We start from the raw sequence: 12,482 nt of genomic DNA, 5'->3' as shown, positions 1-12,482 counted from the left end.
TCTGGCTGCCACTCTCTCCTGGTATCTCTCTTTGAAAAGGATGTTTAATGTCTCTACATCATGAAGATGCTGCTTGCCGCCCCCCCACACATCTCTCACTCTCTCTAAAACACACAAACAGTCTTGGTTGGACCAGGTCTCTCTTAAAATCTATTTTTCATCTCAATGAGACTAACCTGGATAAATAAAGGTAAAATAAAACAAACACACACATGTAAATGGTGGCTCTGACCCACATCATTCTGTCAATTAGCACCTTCACCCATCTTCTCTCTTTAAAAGCAGCGATATCTCTGTCAGCTGAGTGGTTTTATTTCCTTCTTTGTTTATTGTGAACAGACCAAAGGCTTATCAACAACAGCTAATCAGCGCATGTCAAATATGTAGACTTATTGCATTCAGAATAGAAAATGGGATTCGTAATATAAATCATCTTCCCATCAGTCAATATTGCTATTTTAGATTATGAGGCCAATCCCCCGGTTTTCTTTTTGAAGCTGGAATCTGTGGAACAGCCAGAGAGGAGATCAGCATTTGTTTGATATAATTTGTTGTGGCATGTTAATTGCATCGATATGTAATTCTTCCTAATTGATGCTTGATATGTCTCTGGAAATTAGGTCAAATAGATCACATTGAAATTATTATTAATCCCCCCCACCTCCCTGTTTCCTCTTCGTCGCAGGTCTGATATATCTGCAGTGCCTAAAACTTTAATGTCAACTAACTGTTACAGCAGCCCACACTCTCCATTTCCAGCACTGCCTGGCTGACAAATCTAAGGTTGCAACAAGCACACTACTGTAAATTCACAACACAGAGAAACAGAATGCGTCCCAAATGGCACCCTGTCCCTATATAGTGCACTACCTTTGACTAGGGCCCATAGGACTCCGGTCAAAAGTAGTGCACTACATAGGGAATATTGTGCCATTTGTAGCGCGCACACACACACACACACACACACGCACGCACGCACGCACGCACGCACACACACACACACAGGAAAGGAAAAGGCCCAGAGAAAGGACAAACCTGGGCAATCTTCACTGAGTTTTGGGTGGAGCCACCTGCATGGTACTCAACTTTGCTCTTCTTTGCAATTTCGTCAAACCTGAAAAAGATACATTAGGGAAGGCACAGTAAGTATAGGCTTGGTCATAGTAGACATGTTACCCACAAACCACAGTGTTTGTAAACAGGAAACTGCCCAAAGCCAGAGCTAATATAAGGCCTGCGTCTGAAAAGACACCCTATTCATCATGCAGTGCATTACTTTAGTGCACTACTGTACATAAGGAATAGGGTAGCATTTCAGACTCCACCCTACTTCAGTGGCCAAATACAGCTGACTGTTGTAAGAACCATCCAACGATGGATCTTTAGGTTGTCCACACTGACTTCATATAAAAAAAAGTAGGAGTTGTGCTCCTATTTTCAGAAACATTGTTCTGAAGGTCTAAAGGGGGTGCAAATGTGGGCCTGTCTCAAAGTAGGTGTTTTACCTTTTAGAACATAATGAATAAGATTACATGGACAAAAGGGACCTGATCCTAGATCAGCACTCCTACTCAGACACTTTATGAATACGGCCACTGGAGGCAATGGGTGAAGGAAGAGCGAGTATGGGAAAATCATGTTTATAGGGCCTTGTTATAAGGCTGATGTCAACACTTGAAAGAAACATCACTGAAAACATTTTGGATTTTGTGTTTATGAAGAACAATAAATGAAGTCATAGTAAATAGTCTTTTAACAAGATCTGTGGAATAGAGTCAGGGATTGTGTAAAAGGAACTTAAGTCTTAGGAGGAATTAGGAATGACCAAGGGAGACTTGTTTAAGTTATCAAACTATCTGCATGACGGAACACTTTGCATATCAGAGTCATCAGGCATACTCTCTCTCTCACATGTTCTGAATTTTATAGCTAATAAAGTGATTGTAATATAAGTCTTACATAATAAACTTAAAAAACTATTATTTTTCTACTTGTTCGCATTGTGATGCCCAGGTGAAAGTTCTTAAGAGGAAAATAAACTTGAGAAGCACAAACAAAATACCAAAAGGAAATGCTGGATTGTGTTATTTGAGATACTTAACCACAAATGTTACTAGAGTTGAGAAGCGGGCCAGTCACTTAACTGGCAGCTTGATAAAAGCCATAAATGTTTTTTTCCCCCAACATATGTTTGTACTTACTCATTAAAGCATGTTGAGTAGTGAAAGTTATTTTTATCCAACTAAAATAAATCTTGGTCACCCAAGAGTTGTCCTGTTTTTTGACCAATTGATTGGTCGAAATGTTTAAACTTTAATTTCCCATATATAGAGACACCACCCTATGTGTTTGAAAAAAATCCACTACATATACAGTGTTTATCTGATGCTTTAAGCACACTTTGATCAAATAATTGAGACACAAATGACTCAAGAATGAGCCCGAAGGTCACACGGTGTTAAAAAATGACAGCGAGTGCCTGTGTGACATTGTCTTGCTCTTCTCCCTACTGCAACACAGCAAGTATTTATTGCTCTGTCCGTGCTGAAGCAACAACATTTCAGCCATTTTGTTTTTTTACTTGTTTCAGAATGAAAAGTTCTGTTCCCGAAATCCCTAATTTGATAATGAAAAACATTCCCTATTTATTCAACCCTTGCGCTCTTTACATGAAACTTGTAAGCATCGCCTACATCGGTTCCTCCTTTAAAAGTTGCATATCATGAGCTTACACCGCGGGACTTAGAGGTACCCAGCGTCACGGCTTCATTGCCCCAGAACACCACAAGGGGGAGTTAGAGCACTCATTATGCATTTGTGTTCCAAGGTTTTTATATGACCAATCATATCGAGTGGTTCCAATGACGAATTTGACGTGGGCCACCCGTCCCTGGTGACTTCAGCAAAGGTGGCCGACAAACATTACGGGGAAGCAGATTTATGTAGTTATTACGAGTCAAGCAATAAATGTACAATTGAGAGGAATATGTTAGTCAATGTAGAGACAAATTAAAGTGCATATATTTTTGTCATGAAGTTAATTGACAAAAATTGCTATTTAACAAGTTTTTTTCATCCATATCCAATACCAGGTTTATCAAACTCATTCATTATAGCAAGCAGGGAGCAGGTTTCGAACCCTCAACATTCTAGCCCGAAGTCCAGCACGCTATCGACTGTGCCCAAATGTATTAATTGGGGTTGGGGCCGATTGTGGCTAAAAACACTTTATCAATTGGAATCTTAAACGTGGAAAGGGGGAAAAGTATTTAGTTTTTCACAAGCGTAGCAGGATGGGCTATTAGCTGAACAATTGACTATTCAACCTTTATAAAATAATTTTATAATAGTCAAGCTAGGTGTGAACCCCCCTCCCCAACTTGAGCTAGGTGTGAAACTCTCCCTCCTCCCCAACTTATAACAAATCATTTTCAGGACTATCTAGAAAAAGCAGCAGAGATGCGCAATAGGTTTTTAAGAAAAGGCTTTTCTCCACAATATGTGGATGAAGCTCTTAATTTAGCATTGGGGAAAACACGAGATGAACTGCTACAAAGAAAACCCACTAAAGCAAAAGGACACTAATGTTCACAACTACATATACTTTGAACTCGTGAAAAGTGGGAGATGCGGTCAAGAAACACTGGCATGTTTTATTTACGAGATAAATTGGTCCATGCCAACTGCCAGCCACAAAAGAAAAATCAGCCCAAATGTTTTGGGATTTTCACCCTCCAGACATTATTTCCTAAAGGTCTTAATGATGAAATGCCAATGTATGTTATGTTGCAACTTTAAACATGAATTATGCCTAGTTGTCTGGCTAGACTGTAAACTTTCCTTCCAGAATTACATTAAGCATCTCCAATCCAAAATTAAATCTAGAATCGTCTTCCTATTTCACAACAAAGCATCCTTCACTCATGCTGCCAAACATACCTTCGTAAAACTGACTATCTTACCAATCCTTGACTTGGGCGATGTCATTTACAAAATAGCTTCCAACACTCTACTTAACAAATTGGATGCAGTCTATCACAGTGCCATCCGTTTTGTCACCAAAGCCCCATATACTATCCACAACTGCGACCTATATGCTCTCATTGGCTGGCCCTCACTACATATTCGTCGCCAAACCCACTGGCTCCAGGTCATCTATAAGTCTATGCTAGGTAAAGCTCCGCCTTATCTCAGCTCACTGGTCACCATAGCAGCACCCACCCGTAGCACACGCTCAAGCAGGTATATATATATCACTGGTCATCCCCAAAGCCAACTCCCAGTTCTCTGTTGCCAATGACTGGAATGAATTGCAAAAATCACTGAAGCCTTATATCTCCCTCGCTAACTTTAAGCATCAGCTGTCAGAGCAGCTTACCGATCAATGCACCAGCTAAATTGCAACATCTGCATTTTGAAAGTGTATTTTTTTAAATCATTTTATTAATAGTATTTATTAGGCAACTGTGCAGTCTACAATACATACTGTAGTTAACATGGGACTTTCAAAATGCAGATATTGATTTAGTTATGAATCCATAACAAATTACTATGGGAATAAATATCAGATTTACAGAAATATCGGAACAAAGTTGTCTAAAGAAGGCAAACGATTTATAATCCTCCAATCCTGTAGCCTACTCCCAACCGTCATGTTGTACATTGCCATATTTTCCATTCCATCTTAACGGAAACCGTGAGGGTTTTGTTTTCCTATCATTAGACACACCATAATATTAAGTCAAATTAATTCAGCCAAATTTCTTAAAATCAATACCATATACTATGTTATTACAAAAAAGGTTTTAAATTCTCTGATAATGACAATGCAATCAAATGCTTCTCAAAGATGCCCTCTGGTGGTCAAACTAGCAATAACTTGCATTAGTAGAAAAAATGGCAGAGAATTAAATGACGTGCCACAGAATGCTGCGGCAGCACGCAAGGTGTGCCGCAGAATGACGCAACTTTTAAAAGGAGGAACCACTGTATAGGTCTGGCCCTCTGGCCCTATCTTAATCACATCAATAAACTGGTTATAACAAACTCCGGACACAGTAACGCGTGACAACAAAACGGATGCTGTGAACGTGAACAATTATCTCGAAACGGGTGAATGTTAACTGGTTGCTCAGGAGGGAAAGGGGTCAGATCTGTGGAAGACATTTGACTAAGTTGTGATAACTACTGGAGATCAAGATCAAACAGTTGCTGTTAGACTACAATATTTTAGTTTTTGACCATTTGGAAGTGTAAACACTAAATAAGTACCAGAGAGTCCGTTCTAAATGGGAAAAAAGACAGCCTTTATTAAAGCAGACTAAAAACAGTTGCATGCATTCGTTAATTGCGGTTCATTTATTGTTTAGGCTAATTATTCAAAGCTCCCTTTGTTATTTCATTGGAAAACTAAAATGCTTGATTCCATTTCAAAGCATGAATGTCTCATGTGCTGTGTGATGGCATTAGCAAATTAATGATTGATTCATTAGCCTATATATTGAAATACAGGCCTAAGTTACGGTATTAAGACTAAACAAGACACTTAGGTCTACAGCTCGATGGTGGTTATACAAGGATACTATAAAAAGCCTACTAATGATAACGACATTACTTATTATTATCATCCCGGTCTGTACGGGAGTTGCAACGATGGGACAAGACTAACTACCAATTGGATATCACGAAATAATGGAGAAAAAAATCAAATAAATACATAAAACAGGCAACAGAAGCAAGATCTGTCTAATTTCTTTACATATACACTCATACATATACATGGATGACTTATAAAGCCAGGCACATTTAACAGTTAGGCCATTTATTATTTTTTTATTTAACTCGGCAGGTCAGTTAAGAACAAATTCTTATTTAAAATTACGGCCTAGGAGCAGTGGGTTAACTGCTTTGTTCAGGAACAGAGTGACAGAGTTTTACCTTGTCAGCTGGGGATTCGATCCACCAACCCTTCAGATGCTGGCCCAATGCTCTAACCACTAGGCTACCTGCCGCCAACACTCTAACCACTAGGCTACCTGCCGCCAACGCTCTAACCACTAGGCTACCTGCTGCCAACGCTCTAACCACTAGGCTACCTGCTGCCAACGCTCTAACCACTAGGCTACCTGCTGCCAACGCTCTAACCACTAGGCTACCTGCTGCCAACGCTCTAACCACTAGGCTACCTGCCGCCAACGCTCTAACCACTAGGCTACCTGCCGCCAACGCTCTAACCACTAGGCTACCTGCCGCCAACGCTCTAACCACTAGGCTACCTGCCGCCAACGCTCTAAGCAGTAGGCTATAAACCTAATTAAGTTGGGGTTCCCCCTCTCCTCAATTTTCTTAGACAATTAGGTTAAGGCAAGGGTTGTTCCCTCATTTCTGCTGCCTCTGTTGCATTGTTCTGAATCCATATATGCTGGTTAACTTTATTATGCACATAGCAACATAGGGAAATGCGCCAATTCTACAGCGCACTGAAAATTGTTACAAAACCTCAAACAACGACCGTATACAACGTGGGAGAAAGCACTTGATAAAATATTTGATTTATTAGTGTTGCACCATTGCTCATACATAATATAACCATATACAATTTCAGTATCACGTCTTAAGAGTGATGGAATGTGCCATCCCCGTGGCCTCCGAAATGGATTAGACCACTGAGACAGGCATCTTGAGAACCCTAAAATAATATATTTGCGACTGCTCGACTAAAGAAATCTCGGTCGACCAACAGCCTATCGACCAAACAATGGACCAGTCGACTAAATGAGGTCAGCCCTAATATGAATTAAATCTAAACAGTCCAATTGTACTCAAATCAAGCCACAGCCCATAATAAATCAACATTTTTCTAAATGTATTTGGCAGATATGCCATTTTGTGATTCTTTTATGTTTCTAAAACCCAAGTAAGATTAAAATCCAATTGCCAAGTGTCAGCTTCGACATATGCATGAATTTCAAGGAGCAATAACCTGACTATCAAGAGACCATATTTCATAAGCTATTAAGAGAGAATGCTTTGGGACTGGGGAGTAAACAGTCAATCACTATGCAAATCAACTGAAGAATTTCCCTTGGGTTTATCATAGTTACTTGTACTATAGGGTTGCACATTTTGGAGAATATTCAGAGGTGGAAACTTTACGTGGGAATTAAAGGCAATATATGCAAATTAATATTAATACCATTTTAAATAGTAGAAGTTTTTGGCATTGCATATACAGTATTTACCACATCATATGGAGACAGAAAACTTTTACCTTATCATAAGTAGACATATTTGCAAAATATTAAATCCTTCCAATAGAAATAAAAATAAAACAATTTAGTTACGAATTTAACTTGAATTGATTTGACTCTTCACATGGGATGATTTCACTTTACAACTAAAGGGAATACTGAATGATCCATCGCATCTCCCAAAAACATTTTCAACATGCATCTATAAAATGAGTCTAGAAACTAAAGCCTTGGTGTCTTCCTCTCAGGCTTCCATTTCTTCTCCCTGTACCTCCCCAATGTCCACATATTGAACATCAGACTCTGAGACCTCATCTTCAGTCACTTTCCAAGTCACTTGTTGAGGGTTGCTCTTTGTCAGGCTCCAAAAGCCTCAAATCTGCCCAGATGGCCACCAAATTTAAACCCTTGTATTGGTCAGCCTGTTGCGTGCTTTGGTGTGTGTGTTCCCAAACAAGGACCATTTGCGCTCTGAGGTGGCTGATGATGGTGGGATTTGGAAGATGGAGGCAACAGGGGAAAGAAACTCAGAGCCACAAAGTCCCTTCCACCAGGTGGCTGATGAGATATCTTGGCACGACTGCCACATTGCATCTAATCCTTGATCTAATATGATAGAACATTTCAATTTACAACAAAAAATATGTTTTTGTCTTTTGAGCTTCTAGTCATGAAATCTATGCAGCCTACTCAATCACTTTTTATAGCTACTGTTTACAGACCTCCTGGGCCATATACAGCGTTCCTCACTGAGTTCCCTGAATTCCTATCGGACCTTGTAGTCATGGCAGATAATATTCCATTTTTTGGTGACTTTAATATTCACATGGAAAAGTCCACAGACCCGCTTTCGGAGCCATCATTGACTCAGTGGGTTTTGTCCAACATGTCTCCGGACCTACTCACTGCCATAGTCATACTCTGGACCTAGTTTTGTCCCGTGGAATAAATGTTGTGGATCTTAATGTTTTCCCTCATAATCCTGGACTATCGACCACCAATTTATTACGTTTGCAATTGCAACAAATAATCTGCTCAGACCCCAACCAAGGATCATCAAAAGTTGTGCTATAAATTCTCGGACAACCCAAAGATACCTAGATGCCCTTCCAGACTCCCTCCACCTACCCAAGGACGTCAGAGGACAAAAATCAGTTAACCACCTGACTGAGGAACTCAATTTAACCTTGCGCAATACCCTAGATGCAGTCGCACCCCTAAAACATTTGTCATAAGAAACTAGTTCCCTGGTATACAGAAAATACCTGAGCTCTGAAGCAAGCTTCCAGAAGATTGGAACGGAAATGGCGCCACACCAAACTGGAAGTCTTCTGACTAGCTTGGAAAGACAGTACCATGCAGTATTGAAGAGCCCTCACTGCTGCTCGATCATCCTATTTTTCCAACTTAATTGAGGAAAATAAGAACAATCCTAAATGTATTTTTGATACTGTGGCAAAGCTAACTAAAAAGCAGCATTTCAAAAGAGCTTTCACTTCAGCAGTGATATATTCAGGAACTTCTTTGAGGAAAAGATCATGATCATTAGAAAGCAAATTACAGATTCATCTTTAAATCTGTATATTCCTCCAAAGCTCAGTGGTCCTGAGACTGCACAACTCTGGCAGGACCTAGGATTAAGGGAGACACTCAAGTTTAGTACTATATCTCTTGACACATTGATGAAAATAATCATGGCCTCTAAACCGTCAAGCTGCATACTGGACCCTAAACTACTGAAAGAGCTGCTCCTATGTTGAACATAATAAACGGCTCTATCCACCTGATGTGTACCAAACTCACTAAAAGTGGCAGTAATAAAGCCTCTTGAAAAAGCCAAACCTTGACCCAGAAAATATTTAAAAAACTAAATCGGCCTATATCAAATCTTCTATTCCTCTCAATTTTTTGGGAAAAAGCTGTTGTGCAGCAACTCACTGCCTTCCTGAAGACAAACAATGTATACGAAATGCTTCAGTCTGGTTTTAGACCCATTCATAGCACTGAGACTGCACTTGTGAAATTACCTTTTAATGGCGTCAGACCGAGGATCTGCCTCTGTCCTCGTACTCCTAGACCTTAGTGCTGCTTTTGATACCATCGATTGCTACATAATTTTGGAGAGATTGGAAACCAAAATTGGTCTACACGGACAAGTTCTGGCCTGGTTTAGATCTTATCTGTCAGAAAGATATCGTTTTGTCTCTGAATGGTTTGTCCTCTGACAAATCAACTGTACATTTCGGTGTTCTTCAAGGTTCCGTTTTAGGACTACTATTGTTTTCACTATATATTTTACCTCTTGGTGACGTCATTCGGAAACATTAACTTTCACTGCAATGTTAAATGTTAACTTTCACTGCTATGCGGATGACACACCACTGTACATTTTGATGAAACATGGTGAAGCCCCAAAATCCCCAAAAGTGGATGGCGGTAAATGTTCTATTTTAAACTCGGACAAAATAGAGATGCATGTTCTAGGTCCCAAAAACAAAGAGATCTTCTGTTGAATCTGACAATTAACCTTGATGGTTGTACAGTCCTCGGCGTTACTCTGGACCATGATCTCTCTTTTGACGAACATATCAAGACTGTTTCAAGGACAGCTTTGTTCCATCTACATAACATTACAAAAATGAGAAACTTTCTGTCCAAAAATGATGCAGAAAGATTAATCCATGCTTTTGTCACTTCTAGGTTAGACTACTGCAATGCTCTACTTTCCGGCTACCCGGAAAAGCACTAAATAAACTTCTGTTAGTGCTAAAGACAGCTGTAGGAATCTTGACTAGAACCAAAAAATGTGATCATATTACTCCAGTGCTAGCCTTTCTACACTGGCTTCCTGTTAAGGCAAGGGCTGATTTCAAGGTTTTACCGCTAACCTACAAAACATTACATTGACTTGCTCCTACCCATCTTTTCGATTTGGTCCTGCCGTACATACCTACACATATGCTACGGTCACAAGACGCAGACCTCCTTACTGTCCCTAGAATTTCTAAGCAAACAGCTGGAGGCAGGGCTTTTTCCTATAGAGCTCAATTTTTATGGAATGGTCTGCCAACCCATGTGAGAGACGCAGACTCGGTCTCAACCTTTAAGTCTTTATTGAAGACTCATCTCTTCAGTAGCTCCTATAATTGAGTGATGTCTGGCCCAGGAGTGTGAAGGTGAACGGAAAGGCACTGGAGCAACGAACCACCCTTGCTGTGTCTGCCTGGCTGGTTCCCCTCTCTCCACTGGGATTATCTGCCTCTAACCCTATTACAGGGGCTGAGTCACTAACTTACTGGTGCTCTTCCATGCCGTACCTAGGAGGGGTGCGTCACCTGAGTGGGTGAGTGGGTTGAGTCACGGACGTGATCTTCCTGTCCAGGTTGGCGCCCCCCTTGGGTTGTGCCGTGGCGGAGATCTTTGTGGGCTGTACTCGGCCTCGTCTCAGGATGGTAAGTTGGTGGTTGAAGATATCCCTCTAGTGGTGGAGACTGTGCTTTGGCAAAGTGGGTGGGGTTATATCCTGCCTGTTTTACCCTGTTCGGGGGTATCGTCGGATGGGGCCACAGTGTCTCCCGACCCCTCCTGTCTCAGCCTCCAGTATTTATGCTGCAGTAGTTTGTGTCGGGCGGCTTGGGTCAGTCTGTTATACCTGGAGTATTTCTCCTGTCTTATCCGCTGTCCTGTGTGAATTTAAGTATGCTCTCTCTAATTCGCTCTCTATCTCTTGGAGGACCTGAGCCCTAGGACCATGCCTCAGGACTACCTGGCCTAATGACTCCTTGCTGTCCCCAGTCCACCTGGCCGTGCTGCTGCTCCAGGTTCAACTATTCTGCCTGTGGCTATAGAACCCTGACCTGTTCACCAGACGTGCTACCTGTCCCAGACCTGCTGTTTACCAACTCTCTAGACAGCAGGAACGGTAGAGATACTCTTAATGATCGGCTATGAAAAGCCAACTGACATTTACTCATGAGGTGCTGACCTGTTGCACCCTCGACAACCACTGATTATTATTATTTGACCCTGCTGGTCATCTATGAACATTAACATCTTGGCCATGTTCTGTAATAATCTCCACCTGGCACAGCCGGAAGAGGACTGGCCACTGCTCATAGCCTGGTTCCTCTCTAGGTTTCTTCCTAGGTTCTGGCCTTTCTAGGGAGTTTTTCCTAGACACTATGCTTCTACACCTGTATTGTTTGCTGTTTGGGGTTTTAGGTTGGGTTTCCGTAGAGCACTTTGTGACATCAGCTGATGTAAGAAGGGCTTTATAAATTGATTTGATTTGATTTGAATCCCATAGCCCTTGCTTAGAAGTGTACTTCGCCAGACTGCCAAGAACCTTGCCCTTATCCAGGCGAAGGTGGCGAGACACAGTAGTGTTGACACCATAGGACTTGTTGATCTGTAGACAGGATACTCTTGCCAGCATACTTGGGGTCCAACATGTACGCTGTGGTGTGTATGGGCTTCAGGCAGAAGTCATCACGCTTTTTGATGCATTTCAGAACTTCAGTTTCCTCTGCTTGGAGCAACAGTGAAGTAAGCAGGGCAATACGGATTTTCTTATCTTACATCTGCAAGCAGAGTCTGAACAACAGACAGGATGGCATTGTCTCCCTCAATCCGTGCACTGGTTACTGCTATAGGTTTTAGGAGTTTCAGGCTGCTTACCACTCTCTCCAAAAAGACATCACCCAGAAAGATTCTCTTGATGGGCCTGTCCATATCGGCAGACTGTGATATGGCCATTTCTTGGAGAGACTCTTTCCCCTCCAGGAGACTGTCAAACATGATGACAACACCACCCCAATGTGTGTTGCTGTGCAGCTTCAAGGTGGTCACTTTGCTTGGTGAGTTAGAATGCTGCCATAACTTGATGACCCTTCACATACCTAACCATTTCCTTGGCTCTCTTGTAGAGTGTATCCATTGTTTTCAGTGCCATGATGTCCTTGAGGAGCAGATTCTATGCACAAGCAGCACAGCCAATGGGTGTGATGTGAGGGTAGGACTCCTCCACTTTAGACCAAGCAGCCTTCATGTTCACAGCATTGTCTCACTAGTGCAAATACCTTCTGTGGTCCAAGGTAATTTATGACTGCCTTCAGCTCATCTGCAATGTAGAGACCGGTGTGTCTGTTGTCCCTTGTGTCTGTGCTCTTGTGGAATACTGGTTGAGGGGTGGCGATGTAGTTTATTCCTTGCCAACAAACATTTAACCACCCA

At 41.5% G+C, this 12,482-nt stretch overlaps 1 protein-coding gene across 4 annotated transcripts in view; it reads right to left on the bottom strand.

Annotated features, from left to right (window-relative positions):
• adkb (adenosine kinase b) overlaps window positions 1-12,482 on the bottom strand; it is a 287,226-nt gene that overhangs the window by 223,466 nt on the left and 51,278 nt on the right. For all 4 annotated transcript variants that reach the window (XM_021581101.2, XM_021581103.2, XM_021581102.2 and 1 more), the window contains one exon: window positions 1,036-1,114. In XM_021581101.2, coding sequence (XP_021436776.2) covers window positions 1,036-1,114 — 79 coding nt within the window. The remainder of the gene's footprint in view (window positions 1-1,035; window positions 1,115-12,482) is intronic.

The sequence above is a fragment of the Oncorhynchus mykiss genome, chromosome 23 (genome assembly GCF_013265735.2).
Source record: "Oncorhynchus mykiss isolate Arlee chromosome 23, USDA_OmykA_1.1, whole genome shotgun sequence".
Classification (NCBI taxonomy): Eukaryota; Metazoa; Chordata; class Actinopteri; order Salmoniformes; family Salmonidae; genus Oncorhynchus; species Oncorhynchus mykiss.
Note: the sequence above shows the minus strand (reverse complement) of the source record. Positions and strands in the feature narration are given on the sequence as shown.